General features: G+C 41.5%; 1 protein-coding gene across 9 annotated transcripts in view; it reads right to left on the reverse strand.

Annotated features, from left to right (window-relative positions):
* The window catches only part of klhl13 (kelch-like family member 13), a 76,056-nt gene that overhangs the window by 27,008 nt on the left and 23,485 nt on the right, over positions 1-25,563 (reverse strand). For 5 of the 9 annotated variants that reach the window (XM_021591285.2, XM_021591284.2, XM_021591283.2 and 2 more), the window contains one exon: positions 11,689-11,830. In XM_021591285.2, coding sequence (XP_021446960.1) covers positions 11,689-11,802 — 114 coding nt within the window. In that variant the 5' untranslated portion in view covers positions 11,803-11,830. Of the gene's footprint in view, positions 1-11,688; positions 11,831-16,766; positions 16,839-25,563 lie in introns of all 9 variants that reach the window. The other 4 variants (XM_036968350.1, XM_021591280.2, XM_021591279.2 and 1 more) reach the window with 1 other exon arrangement.

The following is a 25,563-nucleotide window of genomic DNA, read 5'->3' on the forward strand; positions in this document are numbered from 1 at the left end:
CGTTGCCGGTGATTGGTCAACAGTAGGGATTCTTCAATAAGTTCTTCAATAAAGTGTTATTATTCAACGAGAAATATTTTTTACATTTTACCCCCTTTTCTCCCCAATTTTGATCTTGTCTCATCACTGCAGCTCCCCAAGAGGCTCAGAAGGCGAAGGTCGAGTTCATGCATCCTCCGAAACATGACCCACCAAGCCGCGCTTCTTAATTATTACCTGCCTGCTTAACCTGGAAGCTAGCCGCACCAATGTGTCGGAGGAAACACTGTTTACCTGATAAACAAGGTAAGCTTGCAGGCGCCCGGCCTGCCACAATGAGTCGCTAGAGAGCGACGAGCCAAGTAAAGCCCTCCCCTAGGGTTTGGCCCCTGGGCCAATTGTGCGCTGCCCTATGGTACTACTGATCATGGACAGTTGTGCTAGCTACAACCAGGCCTGCCCTGAGAACAGTCTTGGTTTCCACTAATGAGATGCTGCTATAGTTACACTCGCAATGGCCGCCAGTCCACCCATTATACCATCATTGACAAATGAATTATATTGCATTCAGGAGTAGAGGAAAGGAGGCAATGTGCATCTAAAAAAACATTTTTATTTCTTTGCTATTACCATCATCCAAAATTCTATGACCATCACAGCCCTACTTGCAGCAACGACAGAGACAGTGTCAATGTGATTAGTGACATCCCACATCAGCATTGGGCTAAATCACACGTATACACCCACTCTGTGCTGTGTTCCTGAGACCTTTTCAACACAATAATACGCTCTTCAACAGCAGGTATAAAAACGATTCACCAGCTAAAAGGCTATTACACTGCTGAAAGGAAACCTTTGAAGCACTCTGTCTAACAACACGTCCACACAACATACCTCCATCATAGTGGCAGGTTGTGGAAAACACACAGTGTGGAAAGGTCACACATTGACTAGTCCAACAGCTTTCTGCCAGCTCATGCCTGGCCTGGGGGCCCCTCTCTCTGTGACGACCTTCACATGTGGACAGAGACTGGCATGGGCAAGGCAGGCCTTGGAGCCTGACTCACTCACCATGTCTCTCCCTTCCAACTAGCTACTGTATATAAACAATATCATGGATTTCTTCTCCAATTCAGTTGTTATTACGCTTTCTTTTTATCTTCTCATATGCAGAAGACATCTTGTTCTATGCGTGCAATGAAAAAAGTAGACCATTTCAACTAGAGGGAACAGTCCATTTCCATGATTTCAATCCAACTTCCTGAAGATAGTTTGACAACTCTTTGTAGAGAGCATAACAGACCGTTTTCAGTGTTAGAACATAATCAACGGAATAATTTACTGATCATCCTCCTTATCAAATGCAGTGAATGGGTATGAAAGTCAAGTCTTATACATCTTAACCAGCTTGCACACGTGACCCTGATTTATTCCGTTATTTATGTGCTTTGACCCTCCACACGCATCACATCCTGACTTCAGATGTGCCAGTGATTAGAGTGGGTGAGTCGTGTTCTTAGTGTGGGTGTGATTGTTAGAATTATATAAAAGGTGACGCGTTCACTGCATTGTGAAAAAAACTCACCAGATTGTTTCTAAGGCTGACCCCATTTAGTCGACAGGTCCATTGTTTGGTCGACAGAGATTTCTACCATGCCCAAACCCGGACACTCGCATGCGTGCGCCATCATGTGCAAATAGATTTTGTCCCCCCAAACCAAACGCGATCACAAGATGCAGGTTGAAATGGCAAAAACTCCAAACCAATTATATTAATTTGGGGACAGGTCGAAAAGGATTAAACATGTATGGCAATTTAGCTAGCTAGCTTGCAGTTGCTAGCTAATTTGTCCTATTTGCTAGCTTGCTCTTGCTAGCTAATTTGTCCTGGGATATAAACGTTGAGTTGTGATTTTACCTGAAATGCACAAGGTCCCCTACTCTGACAATTAAGCCACACATAAAACGGTCAACCGAATCATTTCTAGTCATCTCTCCCCCTTCCAGGCTTTTTCTTCTTGGGACTTTATATGGCAATTGGCATCTAACTTTCATAATAAGGTGTATTACCACAACCGACCAACTTTTAATCACCCACGTGGGTATAACCAATGAGGAGATGGCATGCGGGTATATGCTTCTATAAACCAATGAGTAGATGGGAGATGCAGGAATTGCACCGTGTTCAGCATCACAAATAAAACGGACTTCATTTTAGGGCTTGGCAACAAGCATTTTGCAACTCATGCGATGGAGCGGTGTGGTCAGCATGTAGTCAAGCAGTCGCAAGACACCTGTTGCACCTGATTCGCGCCTGTCTCGGGAGGACTAATCCATTGCGGAGGCCACGGGGATGGCACAGTACATCACTTTAAGACACGTGATACTGAAATTGTACATAGCTATATTATGTAAAAAATAATGGTGCAACACTAATAAATCCAAAATTATTTTAGAACAAATGCGCTTTATCCCGCGTTGGATATGGTCACTGTATGCGGTTCTGAAACAATCTTCAGTGCGCCGTATAATTAATGCGCATTTCCCTATGGTGCTATGTGCATAATAGCAAAATTAACCATCATATTGGGATTGAGAACAATGCTGCGGAGGCAGTCCTTGCCTTAAAACCTATTCGGACGGGATTAGTTTTGCTGGGTGTGGTCGGGTAATGTAATTATGTGCCCAAGCACAAAACACCACATCTGTCATTTTAGTCCCGTCCGAATCTGCCATGTCAGTCATTTGTACTGTTTTTTTGGCGAACTCAAAGGTCCTCTGATAATACTAGACCTATGCGAATCGACATCCCTGTGTTTTGAGATAAATGTCTGAGTTTGACAGGTGTTTCTAACAGTTTGACCAAGAAAACGATAACGATTTCGATAAATTGAATGAAGTGCTGCGCATCATCAAAATATTTGAAGGGCCTACATGTATCAACTTTCACAGTGAATGTTTTTGTTCATACGTTTTGTGAGTATGAATTGAATATTGTCAAATTAATCAGTTAATAATATTGCACCTATTTAATGTAACCATTTATGTTAATAGATCGCAAAGCAGCATACAACTGACCTAAATGTTGGGAAATAATAAGTTCACTTTCGCATCCACAGACTTAAAACGCATCTCAAGAGCAAGTGCACTGTTTAGCTCACATCTGAAGGCTGTGGGGCATTTAGGACGTCTAATGCGGTTCGCTAAAATATCCTAATGATTATGATCACACTTCCTCAATTCAAATATTATTTCGACACTATACCAAAGACGGTTTGGTATGGTTTAGAAATTTGGGAACCAAGCTCGAGTTATCAGTGTAGCCCTTTTATCGTTGTCTTCACACCTAGAGAATACAACTCCAGGTGTCCGTTATAACTGTCAATTTATTAGAAAAAAATGAAATAACTACAGGGAGCTGTTTGGAAAAAACTAATCCCATCCGAACCGTCCTCTGGAATAATGGAAATTCTGGTGTAATAATTACAACACCAACGTTGTCTAGTAATACTAGCCCCGTGCGAATAGGGCTTAGCCCAATTGTCTAAGAAAATTGAGGGGCGGGCAAACCCCAATTTAAATTAGGTATATAATAGCCTAACTGTTAAATGTGCCTTGCTTTATCAATCATGCATATATATCTAATGAAATAAGACAAAAGCTGCTTATGTTGCCATTTTGAGTGTTTGTTTACTAGCCTACTGATTCCGTGTACACCGAGTCTCATGCAATGGCAAAATGTCGGATAAAACAATTTCACATATTTGTCATTTATTATGCTGTAATAATGGCTTTCCATTTTTTTTCCCGTTACAACAGACTAGTACTACTATAATTTATTTTGTGTTGTTTACACTGTTCCAAACAGGCAGAAAAATAATAGCGTAATCTAACAGCACGTGATTATCACAGATATGCACGCAGCTCTCGCTCCTATTCCCTCCTTTTTTATGATCTCCTTCTTATTGTTATTATTATTACGATCATCACTATAATAATAATAATAAGTAATGTCATTATCATTATTTACAATGTTCCCAATGGTCAGAAAAATGCAACTGTTTGGCACACATAATACTTACGCTCCATTTTCTTGATCTCCTAAATCAAATGTCTTCCACATATCTGACTTCCCCTTTCCCTCCCGAGAAACCATTAAACATTCGCCCGTTTCGAGTTTCTTTTTCACGCCCTCAGCATTCATTTTGCTGTCGACATTACTGTGTTTGGAGTTTGTTATAAGCAATTTATTGATGTGACTATGATCGCCTTTTGGTCGGGCCCTATTGGTCAGATGCGATGAAATGCGTCCATGTTTCACATTAAGAGAGCAAGGGTTGAGGGAACAGGGAATGTTTTTCCTAAATAAATTAGGGATTTCGGTAACATAGCTCTTTTGAGTCAGAAGCAAAAAATAAACTAAATGGCTGAAATGATGTAGCAGCTTCAGCACGGACAGCGCAATAAAAACACTTGCTGTGCTGTGGTGCCTTTTTGCTGCAGTAGAGAGGAGAGCGAGACAACGTGCGCCAGTCACAGAGGCACTAGTTTTTGAAGTGTGACCGTCGGGCTCGTTCTTGAGTCATGTGTGTGTCTTAATTATTTAATCAAACAGTGTGCTTAAAACAGACAAACTCAGTACATTGTCTCCCGAGTGGCGCAGCAGTCTAAGTAAGGCAATGTATCTCAGTGCTAGAAGCGTCACTACAGACCCTGGTTCGATCCCTGTATCACAACCAGCCGTGATCCGGAGTCCCATAGGGCAGCACACAATTGGCCCAGCTTCGTTCGGGTTAAAATAAGAATTTGTTCTTAACTGACCTAGCCTAGTTAAATAAAGGTTAAATACAAAAATATGTAGTTGGTTTTATTCAAACACATAGGTGTGTCTGTCTATATATGGAAAAATAAGTTAAAACATTTCAACCATTTTCTAAATGTTCTGTGCATGTGCTACGCAAAAACCTGGCAGTGAAATTCAAACTTCTACTCAATCCAACATATTAAATGTAACTTCACACTGCTTAGTATATACTATAATAAATACTTCATAGAATGGCTGATTTGCTCATATTTGCAAAGGCCTATCTGTGATTTGTCTAGAGGATTGGGAGGAAGGAATATAGATGCATAATGATCTGCTTGTTATTGTGTCAGTAAGGGGAAAACACTGCATAATGATCTGCTTGTTATTGTGTCAGTAAGGGGAAAACACTGCATAATGATCTGCTTGTTATTGTGTCAGTAAGGGGGAAACACTGCATAATGATCTGCTTGTCGTTGTGTCAGTAAGGGGGAAACACTGCATAATGATCTGCTTGTTATTGTGTCAGTAAGGGGGAAACACTGCATAATGATCTGCTTGTTATTGTGTCAGTAAGGGGAAAACACTGCATAATGATCTGCTTGTTATTGTGTCAGTAAGGGGAAAACACTGCATAATGATCTGCTTGTTATTGTGTCAGTAAGGGGAAAACACTGCATAATGATCTGCTTGTTATTGTGTCAGTAAGGGGAAAACACTGCATAATGATCTGCTTGTTATTGTGTCAGTAAGGGGAAACACTGCATAATGATCTGCTTGTTATTGTGTCAGTAAGGGGAAAACACTGCATAATGATCTGCTTGTTATTGTGTCAGTAAGGGGGGAAAACACTGCATAATGATCTGCTTGTTATTGTGTCAGTAAGGGGAAAACACTGCATAATGATCTGCTTGTTATTGTGTCAGTAAGGGGGAAACACTGCATAATGATCTGCTTGTTATTGTGTCAGTAAGGGGAAAACACTGCATAATGATCTGCTTGTTATTGTGTCAGTAAGGGGAAAACACTGCATAATGATCTGCTTGTTATTGTGTCAGTAAGGGGAAAACACTGCATAATGATCTGCTTGTTATTGTGTCAGTAAGGGGAAAACACTGCATAATGATCTGCTTGTCGTTGCGTCAGTAAGGGGAAAACACTGCATAATGATCTGCTTGTTATTGTGTCGGTAAGGGGAAAACACTGCATAATGATCTGCTTGTTATTGTGTCAGTAAGGGGGAAACACTGCATAATGATCTGCTTGTTATTGTGTCAGTAAGGGGAAAACACTGCATAATGATCTGCTTGTTATAGTGTCAGTAAGGGGAAAACACTGCATAATGATCTGCTTGTTATTGTGTCAGTAAGGGGAAAACACTGCATAATGATCTGCTTGTTATTGTGTCAGTAAGGGGAAAACACTGCATAATGATCTGCTTGTTATTGTGTCAGTAAGGGGGAAAACACTGCATAATGATCTGCTTGTTATTGTGTCAGTAAGGGGAAAACACTGCATAATGATCTGCTTGTTATTGCGTCAGTAAGGGGAAAACACTGCATAATGATCTGCTTGTTATTGTGTCAGTAAGGGGAACACACTGCATAATGATCTGCTTGTTATTGTGTCAGTAAGGGGAAAACAATGCATAATGATCTGCTTGTTATTGTGTCAGTAAGGGAAAAACACTGCATAATGATCTGCTTGTTATTGTGTCAGTAAGGGGAAAACACTGCATAATGATCTGCTTGTTATTGCGTCAGTAAGGGGAAAACACTGCATAATGATCTGCTTGTTATTGTGTCAGTAAGGGGAAAACACTGCATAATGATCTGCTTGTTATTGTGTCAGTAAGGGGAACACACTTCATAATGATCTGCTTGTTATTGTGTCAGTAAGGGGAAAACACTGCATAATGATCTGCTTGTTGTTGTGTCAGTAAGGGGGGGAAACACTGCATAATGATCTGCTTGTTATTGTGTCAGTAAGGGGAAAACACTGCATAATGATCTGCTTGTTATTGTGTCAGTAAGGGGAAAACACTGCATAATGATCTGCTTGTTATTGTGTCAGTAAGGGGAAAACACTGCATAATGATCTGCTTGTTATTGTGTCAGTAAGGGGAACACACTTCATAATGATCTGCTTGTTATTGTGTCAGTAAGGGGAAAACACTGCATAATGATCTGCTTGTTGTTGTGTCAGTAAGGGGGGGAAACACTGCATAATGATCTGCTTGTTATTGTGTCAGTAAGGGGAAAACACTGCATAATGATCTGCTTGTTATTGTGTCAGTAAGGGGAAAACACTGCATAATGATCTGCTTGTTATTGTGTCAGTAAGGGGAAAACACTGCATAATGATCTGCTTGTTATTGTGTCAGTAAGGGGAAAACACTGCATAATGATCTGCTTGTTATTGTGTCAGTAAGGGGAAAACACTGCATAATGATCTGCTTGTTATTGTGTCAGTAAGGGGGAAAACACTGCATAATGATCTGCTTGTTATTGTGTCAGTAAGGGGAAAGCACTGCATAATGATCTGCTTGTTGTTGTGTCAGTAAGGGGGGGAAACACTGCATAATGATCTGCTTGTTATTGTGTCAGTAAGGGGAAAACACTGCATAATGATCTGCTTGTTATTGTGTCAGTAAGGGGAAAGCACTGCATAATGATCTGCTTGTTATTGTGTCAGTAAGGGGAAAACACTGCATAATGATCTGCTTGTTATTGTGTCAGTAAGGGGAAAACACTGCATAATGATCTGCTTGTTATTGTGTCAGTAAGGGGAAAACACTGCATAATGATCTGCTTGTTATTGTGTCAGTAAGGGGAAAACACTGCATAATGATCTGCTTGTTATTGTGTCAGTAAGGGGGGGAAACACTGCATAATGATCTGCTTGTTATTGTGTCAGTAAGGGGGAAACACTGCATAATGATCTGCTTGTTATTGCGTCAGTAAGGGGAAAACACTGCATAATGATCTGCTTGTTATTGTGTCAGTAAGGGGAAAACACTGCATAATGATCTGCTTGTTATTGTGTCAGTAAGGGGAAAACACTGCATAATGATCTGCTTGTTATTGTGTCAGTAAGGGGGGGAAACACTGCATAATGATCTGCTTGTTATTGTGTCAGTAAGGGGGAAACACTGCATAATGATCTGCTTGTTATTGCGTCAGTAAGGGGAAAACACTGCATAATGATCTGCTTGTTATTGCGTCAGTAAGGGGAAAACACTGCATAATGATCTGCTTGTTATTGTGTCAGTAAGGGGAAAACACTGCATAATGATCTGCTTGTTATTGTGTCAGTAAGGGGAAAAAACTGCATAATGATCTGCTTGTTATTGTGTCAGTAAGGGGGGGAAACACTGCATAATGATCTGCTTGTTATTGTGTCAGTAAGGGGGAAACACTGCATAATGATCTGCTTGTTATTGTGTCAGTAAGGGGAAAACACTGCATAATGATCTGCTTGTTATTGTGTCAGTAAGGGGAAAACACTGCATAATGATCTGCTTGTTATTGTGTCAGTAAGGGGAAAGCACTGCATAATGATCTGCTTGTTATTGTGTCAGTAAGGGGAAAACACTGCATAATGATCTGCTTGTTATTGTGTCAGTAAGGGGGGAAAACACTGCATAATGATCTGCTTGTCGTTGTGTCAGTAAGGGGAAACACTGCATAATGATCTGCTTGTTATTGTGTCAGTAAGGGGAAAGCACTGCATAATGATCTGCTTGTTATTGTGTCAGTAAGGGGAAAACACTGCATAATGATCTGCTTGTTATTGTGTCAGTAAGGGGGGAAAACACTGCATAATGATCTGCTTGTCGTGTCAGTAAGGGGAAACACTGCATAATGATCTGCTTGTTATAGTGTCAGTAAGGGGAAAGCACTGCATAATGATCTGCTTGTTATTGTGTCAGTAAGGGGAAAACACTGCATAATGATCTGCTTGTTATTGTGTCAGTAAGGGGGGAAAACACTGCATAATGATCTGCTTGTTATTGTGTCAGTAAGGGGAACACACTGCATAATGATCTGCTTGTTATTGTGTCAGTAAGGGGAAACACTGCATAATGATCTGCTTGTTATTGTGTCAGTAAGGGGAAAACACTGCATAATGATCTGCTTGTTATTGTGTCGGTAAGGGGAAAACACTGCATAATGATCTGCTTGTTATTGTGTCAGTAAGGGGAAAACACTGCATAATGATCTGCTTGTTATTGTGTCAGTAAGGGGAAAACACTGCATAATGATCTGCTTGTTATTGTGTCAGTAAGGGGAAAACACTGCATAATGATCTGCTTGTTATTGTGTCAGTAAGGGGAACACACTGCATAATGATCTGCTTGTTATTGTGTCAGTAAGGGGAAAGCACTGCATAATGATCTGCTTGTTATTGTGTCAGTAAGGGGAAAACACTGCATAATGATCTGCTTGTTATTGTGTCAGTAAGGGGAAAACACTGCATAATGATCTGCTTGTTATTGTGTCGGTAAGGGGAAAACACTGCATAATGATCTGCTTGTTATTGTGTCGGTAAGGGGAAAACACTGCATAATGATCTGCTTGTTATTGTGTCAGTAAGGGGAAAACACTGCATAATGATCTGCTTGTTATTGTGTCAGTAAGGGGAAAACACTGCATAATGATCTGCTTGTTATTGTGTCAGTAAGGGGAAAACACTGCATAATGATCTGCTTGTTATTGTGTCGGTAAGGGGAAAACACTGCATAATGATCTGCTTGTTATTGTGTCAGTAAGGGGAAAACACTGCATAATGATCTGCTTGTTATTGTGTCAGTAAGGGGAAAACACTGCATAATGATCAGCTTGTTATAGTGTCAGTAAGGGGAAAACACTGCATAATGATCTGCTTGTTATTGTGTCAGTAAGGGGAAAACACTGCATAATGATCTGCTTGTTATTGTGTCAGTAAGGGGAAAACACTGCATAATGATCTGCTTGTTATTGTGTCAGTAAGGGGGAAAACACTGCATAATGATCTGCTTGTTATAGTGTCAGTAAGGGGAAAACACTGCATAATGATCTGCTTGTTATTGTGTCGGTAAGGGGAAAACACTGCATAATGATCTGCTTGTTATTGTGTCAGTAAGGGGAAAACACTGCATAATGATCTGCTTGTTATTGTGTCAGTAAGGGGGAAAACACTGCATAATGATCTGCTTGTTATTGTGTCGGTAAGGGGAAAACACTGCATAATGATCTGCTTGTTATTGTGTCAGTAAGGGGAAAACACTGCATAATGATCTGCTTGTTATTGTGTCAGTAAGGGGAAAACACTGCATAATGATCTGCTTGTTATTGTGTCAGTAAGGGGAAAACACTGCATAATGATCTGCTTGTTATTGTGTCAGTAAGGGGAAACACTGCATAATGATCTGCTTGTTATTGTGTCAGTAAGGGGGGGAAACACTGCATAATGATCTGCTTGTTATTGTGTCAGTAAGGGGAAAACACTGCATAATGATCTGCTTGTTATTGTGTCAGTAAGGGGAAAACACTGCCTGAAACCTTCTACTCTTCAGTTAACAGACACACACTCTCCCTCCCTTACTCTCTGTCTTCCTCTCATGAACACACACACTACTCTCTCGCTCCTAAACACATATACACACACACACTGCCCCAACTTTTAAAACATTAGGCACCAAACAGAATTTAAGGAGCACAAGAAAGACATTTGATTTGTGGTATAGTATAATCTTACTCTAGGCCTATATGAATCCTATCTTTGACGCACATCTCAAGAGTAGCAGACCCTTTTCCTTTCTTCCTGTGCCAATCAAATTAGCCTAAACCTACTGTCTAATTACCAGGTTGTTAGCTAGGTAGGTTTCATTACTGAACAACATTGTTTATCAAACCAATAATTAGCGTCCCGGGATTTAGTTTAAAACGGCCCGCAACATGGTTTGTGAAATCCTTTAAAATGGTTATAACAGGCGATGAAATGATACAACGTATCATCATTGCTCGCTCTGCGTGCTGCTCCAATGTAACAAATGTACAACTAACAACAGAAGACTCATCAGGGTCTGCATCCCAATCATGGCTAAATTATATATTTTTTAACTGACTGAGGAATAGATGCTCATGAAGAGTAGAAGGAGAGAAGCGGGTGAATGAGGGCTGGTAGTTATGTTATAGCTGGTAGGGGGTTATGCTGGCTGATTACAGCTGCTACACGTGATGTGAGCTTGGAAGTGAATATGATTGGACCTGTGCATACCAGAGACTAGTGGCTGTCGCTTCAATTCAACTGAATTCATAAACATTTTATAACAGGAGTCAGCAGGTTCTTTAGATCGCTAGGGCTGAAAAATGTAGTAGAATCATATGAAATGGTACTACTTCCTTCTAAAATGTTGATATCATGACATTTTGGTACTGTGATATTACAGTGGTACAGGTATACCATGCAATACTACAGTAAATGGAAAATGACTTGTGATTTAGAGTTGCATAAAAATATCATACACTAGAGATTAGATTGTTGGAGATAGATAAGCATGTTTGGTGCTGCACAGGAACTACTTTATGTTACCGGCAATGGGTTTTAGAAAACTATTTTCTACAGAAAACCTAATTGAAACAATCCCAGGGCCATTTGTGTAATTTCTTGTTGTGTTGTAGATATTTTTAGATTTGGGTAAAGGCCAGATCAGACCCTTGGCCTTTGTCTGGAAGATTCTCAGACAACATACAGACTATCTAGCTTTTCAATCAATCACTGGACCTCTGAAGGCACATGAAAATCACCCTGGCATATTTCATTAGGGCTTTTATGAGGTTCATCAATCTGAACATCCTCTGAAGCAACACCATCTCTCGGTCTCTCTCCTGTACCTCTTCCTCCCATCCATTACTGCTCACCTGAAGGACCACTGAGCTGTGTGTGTTGCTTGTGAAGAAGCGAGTGTTTCCTGTTTTGGAAGCCTGTAGGTGGGCAGAGATGCCCATGTCACCACACCCCAGCGACACTTTCATGTGAGGGTCGTCGTCCTCCACGAGGGATCTTCCGGGGAGGCAGAGGGGAAGAGAGAGGGAAAGAGATGTTTAGCTCACAATCATGCAGTACAAGCACACATTTATAATAAAATCAACTTATTGAGTGTGTTTTGCAAGCACAGTGCATTCGGAAAGTATTCAGACCCATGTACTTTTCCCACATTTTGTTACGTTACAGCCTTATTCTAAAATGGATTAAATATTATTTTGTTCTCATCTACACACAATACCTTATCAGGACAAAGCAACAACAGGTTCCTTATTTACATAAGTATTCAGACCCTTTGCTATGAGACTTGAAATTGAGCTCAGGTGCACCCTGTTTCCATTGATCATCCTTGAGATGTTTCTACAACTTGATTGGAGTCCACCTGTGGTAAATTCAATTGATTGGACATTATTTGGAAAGGCACACACCCGTCATATATAAGGTCCTACAGTTGACAGTGCATTCCAGAGCAAAAACCAGGCCATGAGGTCGAAGGAATTATCCACAGAGCTCACAGACAAGATTGTGTTGAGGCACAGATCTGGGGAAGAGTAGCAAAACATTTCTGCAGCATTGAAGGTCCCCAAGAACACAGTGGCCTCCATCATTCTTAAATGGAAGAAGTTTGGAACCACCAAGACTCTTCCTAGAGCTGGCTGCCTGGCCAAACTAAGCACTAGGGGTAGAAAGGCCTTGGTCAGGGAGGTGACCAAGAACCCGATGGTCACTCTGACAGAGCTCCAGAGTTCCTCTGTGGAGATGGGAAAAACTTCCTAAAGGACAACCATCTCTGCCGCACTCCACCAACAGTAAAAGGCACATGGCAAACTCCAAGCGGGCTGTCAAAAGGCACCCAAAGACTCTCAGACCATGAATAACAAGATTCTCTGGTCTGAGGAAACCAAGATTAAACTCTTTGGCCTGAATGCCAAGCGTCACGTCTGGAGGAAACTGAGCACCATTCCTACGGTGAAGCATGGTGGTGGCAGCATCATGCTGTGGGGATGTTTTTCAGCGGCAGGGACTGGGAGACTAGTCAGGATCGAGGGAAATATGAACAGAGCAAAGTACAGAGAAATCCTTGATGAAAGCCTGCTCCAGAATGCTCAGGGCCTCAGACTGGGGTGAAGGTTCACCTTCCAACAGCACAACGACCCTAAGCACATAGCCAAGACAACACAGGAGTGGCTTCGGGACAAGTCTCTGATTGTCCTTGAGTGGCCCAGCAAGAGCCCGGACTTGAACCCGATCTAACATCTCTGGAGAGACCTGAAAATAGCTGTGCAGGGACGCTCCCCGTCCAACCTGACAACCTAATCGCTACCAAAGGTGCTTCAACAAAGTACTGAGTAAAGGGTCTGAATGCTTCTGTAAATGTTTTTAATACATTTACTAATTTAAAAAAAATGTTTTTTTGCTTTGTCATTATGGGAAATTGTGTGTAGATTGATGAGGAAAATTACAATTTTATCATTTTTATAATAAGGCTATAACAAAATGTGGAAAAAGTCAAGGGGTCTGAATACTTTCCAAATGCACTGTACAGCAGAGGCTAAGGAAGGGGGTTTGAGGAAAAGGATAATGAATACACAGAATTAACAAGTGAAGAGGTCCTATTTCCCCTATATGCATATAGCAGTGGTGAACCACGTCTGCTAAATCGTGGCCACCACAGCAAAAAATTATTATTATTTTTTTTGTATCATTTGGGATGGAGGGAGAAATAATTTTTGGGATGTTAAAACATTGTCAGTGTAAACTTAAAAGACTAAAACCAGATATAAACTATGTATAAAAGATAACGGAGATATATATTTAAAAATAAGATAATATTTTAGAACTAACAACCAACAAAATAAAACACCAGTTGGTTGTAATTAACGATCAGGTAGAACAGAAAAACAGAAGGCTCCAGAGCTCGTAGGGTCAGAGTTGAATACCCCTGCGCTATCCTATCATCATCCTCACATTTCAAACCACAGCAAACCTCAACCTTCTGTCCATCAGAAACTGCAATTACCATCCCATAGTTTCTGATGTCAGATGGTCTGGCCATGCTCTCATTGAGATTGTGAGAGAATGACACGACTTGCTTTGGTTGGTGCCCCTGAGCCAATCATAATGGTGTGCTCAACTCCTCCGCCACATTCCGCTCCATCAATAGGAGCGCTCCACTCCGAACTCGATGAAGCAATACTAGTGCTCTATGCAACACACCGACGCAACATCTTTTTAACTACATAAACTTTAATTAGGCCTATAATTACTGGGGACTGACCAGTGTTTCCACTGATTAGTAGGGCACAGCACCTAAACCATGAGGGTCATTAACTTGAGGACATGCATGAGGAGAGGGAGCTCACTTTGGGAAGTCGTTCTCTCAGACAAGGAAAAGTAGCACCATGCACTCTTATGAGATGCATCATGGCCAACATGTCTCCACACTCCTAATCACAATGGAGCATGCAACTGCTGTGGGAATTCCTTAAACAGAACAGATTTAATGCTGCTTTAATGCTGTAACAATTCAGTCAGACACATTCAGGCTCACTTGGGAAGAAAGCCCAGACAGTTACTTTTATTAGAAATGGGGCAGTTGTTTGTGTGGACGGAAGACATTCTTTCCCCTCCTTCTCATAAAATCATTTTGCATTAAATAATGATTCAATGGTTTCTACTTCAAAGATAGGCAGTGCTGAAATAATCAGACCGGGAGGGGCTGGGAAGAATAATCAGACAGAGGGGCTGTGAAGAACAATCAGACAGAGGGTCTGTGAAGGACAATCAGACAGAGAGGGGCTGTGAAGAACAATCAGACAGAGAGGGGCTGTGAAGAATAATCAAACAGAGAGAGGCTGGGAAGAATAATCAGACAGAGAGGGTCTGGGAAGAATAATCAGACAGAGAGGGGCTGTGAAGAATAATCAGACAGAGAGGGGCTGTGAAGAATAATCAGACAGAGGGGCTGTGAAGAATAATCAGACAGAGAGGGGCTGGGAAGAATAATCAGACAGAGAGAGGCTGGGAAGAATAATCAGACCGAGAGGCTGGGAAGAATAATCAGACCGAGAGGGGCTGGGAAGAATAATCAAACAGAGAGAGGCTGGGAAGAATAATCAGACCGAGAGGCTGGGAAGAATAATCAGACAGAGAGGGGCTGGGAAGAATAATCAAACAGAGAGAGGCTGGGAAGAATAATCAGACCGAGAGGCTGGGAAGAATAATCAGACAGAGAGGGGCTGGGAAGAATAATCAGACAGAGAGGCTGTGAAGAATAATCAGACAGAGGGGCTGTGAAGAATAATAAAACAGAGAGAGGCTGGGAAGAATAATCAGACAGAGAGGGGCTGTGAAGAATAATCAGACAGAGAGAGGCTGGGAAGAATAATCAGACCGAGAGGCTGGGAAGAATAATCAGACAGAGAGAGGCTGGGAAGAATAATCAGACCGAGAGGCTGGGAAGAATAATCAGACAGAGGGTCTGGGAAGAATAATCAGACAGAGAGGGTCTGGGAAGAATAATCAGACAGAGAGGGTCTGGGAAGAATAATCAGACAGAGAGGGGCTGGGAAGAATAATCAGACAGAGAGGGTCTGGGAAGAATAATCAGACAGAGAGGGGCTGGGAAGAATAATCAGACCGAGAGGGGCTGGGAAGAATAATCAGACCGAGAGGGGCTGGGAAGAATAATCAGACAGAGAGGGTCTGGGAAGAATAATCAGACAGAGAGAGGCTGGGAAGAATAATCAGACAGAGAGGGGCTGGGAAGAATAATCAGACAGAGGCTGGGAAGAATAATCAGACAGGGGCTGGGAAGAATAATCAGACAGAGAGGGGCTGGGAAGAATAATCAGACCGAGAGGGGCTGGGAAGAATAATCAGACCGAGAGGGGCTGGGAAGAATAATCAGACCGAGAGGGGCTGGGAAGAATAATCAGACCGAGAGGGGCTGGGAAGAATAATCAGACAGAGGCTGGGAAGAATAATCAGACCGAGAGGGGCTGGGAAGAATAATCAGACAGAGGCTGGGAAGAATAATCAGACCGAGAGGGGCTGGGAAGAATAATCAGACAGAGGCTGGGAAGAATAATCAGACCGAGAGGGGCTGGGAAGAATAATCAGACCGAGAGGGGCTGGGAAGAATAATCAGACAGAGGCTGGGAAGAATAATCAGACCGAGAGGGGCTGGGAAGAATAATCAGACAGAGGCTGGGAAGAATAATCAGACCGAGAGGGGCTGGGAAGAATAATCAGACAGGGGCTGGGAAGAATAATCAGACAGAGGCTGGGAAGAATAATCAGACCGGGGCTGGGAAGAATAATCAGACAGAGGCTGGGAAGAATAATCAGACCGAGAGGGGCTGGGAAGAATAATCAGACCGAGAGGGGCTGGGAAGAATAATCAGACAGAGGCTGGGAAGAATAATCAGACCGAGAGGGGCTGGGAAGAATAATCAGACAGAGGCTGGGAAGAATAATCAGACCGAGAGGGGCTGGGAAGAATAATCAGACAGGGGCTGGGAAGAATAATCGCAAATCTCATTCTCCTCACACGGAATGTAAAAACCATGGTAGTGCAAAAATATATAAAACTAACAAAGAAAAATGTAATTCACACGAAGGGAGATCTATTTATAGATCTAGGGCTACCACCATAACTAAGGACAACCAGTCCATATTTATTTACAACACATTCTATACAAGTTATTTTAAACACATGATACGATGATCATCCAGGAGTCTCTAATGAATGGAACTGGATAAGACAATCAGGGGGTCAGTTAATACTATCAGGTATGTTTCTACAGGGAGGTGAGGGTGGATGGCCTAGTGGGCTCTAGCTTGCAGGAATTCAGGGTCAAAACCACCACCACTAGATGCTGAGGATTCATGGCTTGAGGAGTGACAACAAACACACTGACACACAGCACAGGCAGGGTACTGGTACATTTACCCTGTCAGGTGGTAAGTCGGAGAAGCAGCAAGGAGAGAGTGGGTTGTCCATACCACAAAGGAGTGCTGGTGGCTGCCGGAACGAAAAACAAAGAAAACAACATCTAGAGCAGGATGATGTTATTTGGCCTCCCAAGTTTTCTGAACAAAAATAATAATAATGTTCGTTCTTAGACATAAAACACTGTACAAATCACCAGGAAATTAGTTAAGTGATTTTAATTGAGGAAATCTGTTCAAGTATTCTTAGGCATAACTAGAGGGGCATATGTGATTATATCCCAATTTAATCAAGGTTTGAAACTATTCTGTTTTGTCAAATACTATATAACAGTTTGGGATTATTGTGGTCAATTTGATTTGTACAAATGATGTATAACTATGTTCCGGCCCCCATATCATCCGCTCAAGGAAGAATCGGCCCATGACTGAATGTAATTGGGGACCCCAGTCATAAAAACTGTGTTTCTTGCTGTCGGTGGGAGGAACAAACACAAATGGCATCTGACGTTTCATCCACGAGCAGCAGATTTATAGTGAAAAACACACACATGCACAAAATAAAAATGTACAGACTAAGCCAATTTTTGTGAACAAGTTTTGCCTCGGGACCGAAATTGCCTAGAAAAATAAATCAGCAAAATATATCTGGATATTTTTTTTATGCTATATTGACAGTAAATGTAACAATTCTATGAGAAGGGAACAACATTCCCACCTCTTTTATTGTCAATAACACAATTTTGCCCATATTATTGATGAATAATGTGATTATAATGTGATATAGAAAATACTGTGATTAAAGAAAACTTGTTGAGAGATTTAAATTATTTATTAATTTGTTCATTTTAATAATTTCGACACTTTCTACCTGGTTTAAGTTCATATATATATATATATATACACACATATATACACTGAACAGAAATATAAAACGCGGCCTCCCGGGTGGTGCAGTGGTCTAAGGCACTAGCTGTGCCACCAGAGACTGGGTTTGAGTCCAGGCTCTGTCGCAGCTGACCGCGACCGGGAGGCCTGTGGGGCGGCGCACAATTGGCCTAGCGTCGTCCAGGTTAGGGAGGGTTTGGCTGGCAGGGATATCCTTGTCTCATCGCACACTAGCGACTCCTGTGGCGGGACGGGCGCAGTGCACACTGACCAGGTCGCCAGGTGTACTGTGTTTCCTCCGACACAGTGGTGCGGCTGGCTTCCGGGTTGGATGCGCGCTGTGTTAAGAAGCAGTGCGGCTTGTTTGGGTTGTGTTTCAGAGGACGCATGGCTCTCGACCTTTGCCTCTCCCGAGTCCGTACGGGAGTTGTAGCGATGAGACAAGATAGTAACTACTAACAATTGGATACCATGAAATTGGGGAGAAAAAGAGGGTAAAAATAAATAAATATATAAAACGCAACATGTTGGTCTCATGTTTCATGAGCTGAAATAGATCCAAGAAATGTTCCATACACAAACAAATTTAGTGAACAAATTTGTTTGAGTGAGCATTTCTCCTTTGCCATCCACCTGACAGGTGTGGCATATCAAGAAGTTGATGATCATTACACAGGTGTACCTCGCCTAAACAGGTGTGCGTTTCTTTCGCCTCCACATTACACAGGTGCACCTTGTGCTGGGGACAATAAGAGGCCACTATAAAAATGTGCAGTTGTGTCACACAACACAATGCCAAAGATGTTGTTTTGAGGGAGCGTGCAATTGGCTGAGAATTAAATGTTAATTTCTCTACAATAAGCTGCCTCCAATGACATTTTATAGAATTTGGCAGCATGTCCAACCAGCCTCAGAACTGCAGACCACGTGTAACCATGCCATAGGACCTCCACATCAGGATTCTTCACCTGCACGATCGTCTGAGACCAGCAACCTGGACAGCTGATGAAATTGTGGGTTTGCACAACCAAAGAATTTCTGCAAACTGTCAGAAACCGTCTCAGGGAAGCTCATCTGCGTGCTCCACGTCCTCACTAGGGCTCGACCTAACCGCAGTTCGGCGTCGTAACCGACTTCAGTGGGCCAATGCTCACCTGAAGTCAGTTACTAGCACGATGGAGAAGTGCACTCTTCATGGATTAATCCCAATTTCAACTGTGCCGGGCAGATGGCAGACAGCGTGTATGGTGTCATGTGGGAAAGCTATTTGCTGATGTCAATGTTGTGAACAGTGCCCCATGGTGGCGGTGGGGTTATGGTATGGGCAGGCATAAGCTACGGACAATGAACACAATTGCTTTTTAATCTATGGCAATTTGAATACACAGTGATACCGTGACAAGGTCCTGGGGCCCATGGTTGTGCCCTTCATCCACCGTCATTACCTCATGTTTCAGCATGATAATGCACAGCCCCATGTTAGAGGATCTGTACACAATTACTGGAAGCTGAAAATGTCCCAGTTCCTCCTGACCTGACCTTTATTTAATCTTTATTTAACTAGGCAAGTCAGTTAAGAACACATTATTATTTTCAAATGACGGCCTAGGAACGAGGCAGAACGACAGATTTTTACCTTGTCAGCTCGGAGGATCCAATCTTGTAACCGTACAGTTAACTAGTCCAACGCTCTAACCACCTGCCTCACGAGGAGCCTGCCTGTTACGCGAATGCAGTAAGCCAAGGTAAGCTGCTAGCTAGCATTAAACGTGTCTTATAAAAAAACAATCAATCAACGACTGTCGTTGCTCCAATGTGTACTTAACCATAAACATCAATGCCTTTCTTAAAATCAATACACAAGTATATATTTTTAAACCTGCATATTTAGCTAAAAGAAATCCAGGTTAGCAGGCAATATTAACCAGGTTAAATTGTGTCACTTCTCTTGCGTTCATCGCACGCAGAGTCAGGGTATATGCAACAGTTTGGGCCACCTGGCTCTTTATGAACTAATTTGCCAGAATTTTACGTAATTATGACCTAACATTGAAGGTTGTGCAATGTAACAGGAATATTTAGACTCATGGATGCCACCCGTTAGATAAAATACGGAACGGAATAAACATTTTGTTTTCGAGGTGATAGTTTCATATTTCTGTGTTTATATTATAGTGAAGTCTATGATTTGATATTTGATAGAGCAGTCTGACTGAGGGGTGGTAGGCAGCAGCAGGCTCGTAATAGTCAAAGGTATATGGTTTAGAGAGAAATAGTTGATGCGCTGTAATAACTTGGCTGAACTTGAAAGGGGTTCCTTCGTTATTTTACCATTCATGTCTTCCATAGAGAATGTCTTGATCTACTTCAAATAAGGTCTGTGTTTCGTGCCGGTTAGGGTGCAGGTTAGGGTGCAGGTTTAAACCGCTTCGGCGTTTTGATACCCATGTAAATCTCGCTATGATAAGGTAACGTTTGTCAAAATATTTTCATAAATCCACTCTACAATTTTTTTTATCTTCGCTTATATTTAGCCAATATTGATCAGTTACCTTTTCCTATGGATATCTACACAGTTATAAAATTGGCACGGTGGTGTAAGCCTACACGAAACACAGACCTTATTTTAAGTGAATCTAAAAATATCCTATGGAATAAATGAAAGAACCACTTTTCAGATTTAGCTAGGTGTCATGGGAATTATGACTCGCACTTTGGTAGTCAATTCTTACCATGTCCATTATTAAAATAGGATTACCTGCATATAGAAATTTGTTTTCAACATTCATCACAGGTAACTTAAACTCTATTTTTATTCAAACAGTTGAGAGTATTTGTCTCCTAAGCAGACTCTTCAGTATCATTGTCACTTCAGAGCTGTGTGTGTGTTTTACAGATGGCAGAGAAAAGCAGAGCACCAGTGTGGGACTACTACATGGAATTGGCACCAGGGAAAGCAAGGAGTCTTATTTGTGATAAAGATGTAAGTATGGGGTCAGCAACGGCTAAATCAAAAAATACCACCAACCTTAAGAACTATCTATCCATCTAGAGATCCATCTATCCATCTAGAGATCCATCTATCCATCTAGAGATCCATCTATCTATCCAGAGATCTATCTAGATATCCAGAGATCTATTCAATTCAATTCAAGGGGCTTTATTGGCATGGGAAACATGTGTTAACATTGCCAAAGCAAGTGAGGTAGATAGATATAGATAATATACAAAAGTGATCTATCTATCTATCCAGAGATCTATCTATCTATCCATCTAGAGATCGGTCTATCTATCTAGAGATATATATATATATATATATAAATAAAAATTACTCAGTCACTCCCAACCCATTCAAAACCTGGGTCTGCTTTATAGAATGGGGACTGAACCATTTATCAGAAATACATCAGGGAATAATTAATTAGAATTGGCCAAATTGGATGGGGGTTAGGTGTGCGATGCATCTTAATTGCTTTTGTAAATTGGAAGATGACTATAATGAAAACATGCATCTTAAGAGCAGCAGACTGTCTCTATTTCCTCTCATTCACACATCTGTTTGAGGGATTCATTTATAAAAGTGGGGATGTATTGGATTAAAACTAAAGATAGATGGTTTGACAACACTCTGTTCCTCTATCTCCACCCTACAATGAGGAAATAAAACCCATTGACAGCTACTCATTCATCAAACGGACACTGTTTAGTAGGCCATTTCTCCACTTCCTGTTTGTGTGACAATCATTGGAATTAAGAATAACAAAATAAAGATAATGCCTTTACTGACAAAACAATTAAATAATTAAAAGAAGCATACTGCACAAAAACACATCAAACAACAACAAAAGATAATACCCCCCCTCCCCCAGGGAACTGGTTCAGTACAATTCAATGACTAGATGCTATGCAGCATTCTGATCCAACAAAGCCACTCATTCGCAGCAAGTCATGTTTTACAATGTTATAGTTTGACCCAGGTTTCCCCTCCAACACCAACACAGGATGATACCATATTTGCTACCTGGCCAACAGTACCCCAAAGGAGGTGAAAAGACCCCTTGCAGCACATCGGGGAAATCCTAATTCACCTCATGAACTCCTCTACTGTGTCTTTTTATAAAACCAGGACATTGTTTCAGACAGGTAAAAGAAACGAACAGCACAATCCCTAAAATAGAGAATTAACATAAATGTTTTCAATAATTCATAATGATATACTACAGTGTGTTCCAATAGGCTACTGGTTTGAGGGGCAGCTGTGACGTGATTTCATTCTGTGCCAGACTTCTTCTCCCTGTGAATGAGATACACTGAGGGACTGACCTTAGCACATCCCCATCTTTGACTACCCAACATCACTTTGAACTTTGTTGGACACGACGCTCGCCTCTGGATTAAGCTTTGAGGAAGTGACCAGATCAAACAGAAAGGTGTCTTTCTACTCCCCCCCCATTGACTTTTGAAATCGGGACGCTGCTTTCTAGAAAATAATAAAATGGTTGCTGTGCCCGTTAGTGTTTATACCCATTTGCAAATAAAGCGCCAAGCACTTGAATAAAGAGCAAAAACAACAGATTAATTTACAGAAAATGTTAGGTGTATAATAATACTAGCTTTGATGTCAGAATTTTCAACGAGACAAAAGTAGCCATGATGTAATATAAGCAGCGGGCATTTTTATTAAAGACAGGGTGCATTTTAACTGCAAACAGATGGCACTCAACTGTTAAGTCGACACAGCAGCTAAAAAACCCTTTGATTGATAATGCTCATGCAACCCTCTGGTATCCTCTCCTCCTACATTAATATGAGTGCAGGTGATCTGCAGTTTGTGAGCATCCACTGATGGGATAGTTTGAGAGATTATGCCAAGAAAACTGACATTTCTGATATGAAGGAGAATAGAGTTCCATTCACGCAATATGAGTCACCACATCCTGCACCAAATGTGCTTTACTGAGAAACGCTTAAGATCTCCAGCATTTATTTATCCAGCAGTATTGTCGGCAGATTTTCTATTTCATAATTTAAAAAGTCAGGAAGAAAGATATGCTAATGCTACTGGGAGCTGCCGTAATGCCATCCTATCTGAGCTGTCTGGAACAGAAATAAACCTTGGGGTGAATGCAGCGTATGAAGAGGAGCCACACCAAACACACAGCAGCATCTATTCTCCACTGACTGTCTCAGCGGCAGACAGCAATCCATGTGTTTGAGAAAATGCACTTCTTATTCGTAAAAAGGCAAAGGCCAATTCTATTAGAGACTTATTCCCAACACTAATAAAATACCAATCCTCTCAAGTCTCCTCCACCTGAACACATACACCTGCATAAGCCGATATCCATTCCATTTAGCCTACATAGATTAAAGGCCCCATGCAGTCTTAGTAATTGTATTTTTTTTTAAATCATCACTGTATGTCTAGAAGGTTAGGGCCCTGGCGGAGTGGTGCCAGGAAAATAACCTCTCCCTCAACGGCAACAAAACAAAGGAGCTGATCGTGGACTTTAGGAAACAGCAGAGGGAGGCAAGCCCCTTTCCACATCGACAGGACCGCAGTGGAGAAGGCGAAAAGCTTTAAGTTCCTCGGCGACACGTCACGGACAATCTGAAATGGCCAACTCACACAGACAGTGTGGTGAAGACGCAACAGTGCCTCTTCAACCTTAGGAGGCTGAAGAAATGTGGCTTGGCACCTAAAACCCTAAACTTTTACAGATGCACAATTGAGAGCATTCTGTCGGTCTGTATCACCGCCTGGTATGGCAACTGCACTGCCCGCAACCACAGGGCTCTCCAGAGGGTGGTGCACTTTGTCCAACGCATCACCGGGGGCACACTGCTTGCCCTCCAGGACACCTACAGCACCCGATGACACAGGAAGGCCAACAATATCATCAAGGAAATCAACCACCCGAGCCATGGCCTGTTCACCTCGCTATCATCCAGAAGACGAGGTCAGTACAGGTGCATCAAAGCTGGGGCCGAGAGACTGAAAAACAGCTTCTATCTCAAGGACATCTGTTAAATAGCCATCACTAGCCGGCTTCCACCCGGTTACTGAACCCTGCACCTTTAGAGGCTGCCGCCCTATATACATATACATGGAATCACTGGTCACTTTAATAATGTTTACATAATGCGTTACTCATGTCATATGTATATACTGTATTTTAGTCAATGACAATCCGACATTGCTCATCCTAATATTTATTTATTTATTCATTCAATTGTTTTACTTTTGGATTTGTGTGTATTGTTGTGAATTGTTAGATACTACTGCACTGTTGGCGCTAGAAACACAAGCATTTCGCTACACCCGCAACAACATCTGCTAAATATGTGCATGTGACCAATAAAATTTGATTTGAAATAACTGTTTATTTAAAAAATATGTCAGAGGTATTTTCATTATCATTTATTTTCCTGAGCTTCTTTGTTGTTAGGAAACAAATGTGAAGATACAGTATTTTACACAGCCCTGATTGGCAAATATGCTGGACTAGAGCCCACCCCCTTAACCAGATGAACAGTCATTGGTCTATTACAAATCAGATCACATTGTGATGTCATGATGTGGACCAAAAGTTTCATCCCACCTGAGCAGGCTGAAAATCCAGACATTGTTTTGAAACAGCTAAGACAAACAGGGCAGTATCATAATTTTCACAGTTTCAGAGTGTTATTTCGACCTCATAGTGTGGAAATATCACCAAAAAATATTGAAAATCAAATTTTTAACCGCACTGCCCCTTGAAGAAAGTCTTACTTGTCAAATGTCTATTTCTGTAGCAAAGGTTCATTGTGGCCATTTTGTGAAAGCAGAGGTATGATTCATCAGAAAACACTCTCTGGGAGGGAGAGCAAGGACTCTGAATTGTAGACAAACCATTCAAGCATTATTACTAGCCTATTGTGTAAATAAATCCTGAGTATTGCATAATCAAATCACATTTATATTGGGTTTTTGAGGGTGCGCTCTTCTCACTCGTACTGAATTGATACGCAGGGGGCACAAAACATGTAGGCTTAATGAGTGTTGGAGTGTTTTTGAAAACATTGGACAATCAAACCTAATCAAACAGGCCAAACTAGGAGAAATGTGGTGCTGTTGTGTTTAGCTGTCTATCACAGTGGACTGGGGACGTCGTATGGCATTGCTGTACCTGCCATGTACACACAAAGCCCATTCACTAAAGAACAATAATGTAAGATTAGAGTAAGATGCTTTTGATGAAACAAGGCTAAAACAGTTAAAAACCCATAAAGCCCCCCCCAAAAAAAGAGATTTCCTGGCCGGCTCGCTCTCTTGAAAGTAATGAGACTAAAATGAATGTGTAGTTAGACTAGTTACAACCCCCCCTGCTATGGTATGGGCCACTAGGTTGGAAACTCTACTTTTCTGGTTGCCAAGCCAGGGTGATTATCACACAAGTCAAATTGGACTGTAGTGTCCAGCCTCATTGTAACAAGATAAAACAATAGTGTCAAATTGGACTGTAGTGTCCAGCCTCATTGTAACAAGATAAAACAATAGTGTCAAATTGGACTGTAGTGTCCAGCCTCATTGTAACAAGGTAAAACAGTGGTGTCAAGGGAACTGGGAGCAGTGGACAGAGAACTGAAAATAGAGATACGGAGCAGCCATGATGGGTTAGGGCCAGCCAGCTACATTCCTCAGGGAGTAGAGATCAATGTTTGCATGAGCTGATTCTGCCGCCAAATGCAAAGTCTTCCTGCACAATATGCTTTCCAGACAGTTTATTACATGTTTCTTTTTTTTCACTGAAGTGAATTGTTTTCCCTCGGATGCCAGGAAAATCAGGACATGAGGGTGTTGGTTCTCCTTACGCCGCCATAGAAAAATAATCCACTTCCATTTAATTTCTTGTTGATCACTGTAGGTC

The sequence above is a fragment of the Oncorhynchus mykiss genome, chromosome Y, assembly GCF_013265735.2.
Source record: "Oncorhynchus mykiss isolate Arlee chromosome Y, USDA_OmykA_1.1, whole genome shotgun sequence".
In the NCBI taxonomy this organism is placed as follows: Eukaryota; Metazoa; Chordata; class Actinopteri; order Salmoniformes; family Salmonidae; genus Oncorhynchus; species Oncorhynchus mykiss.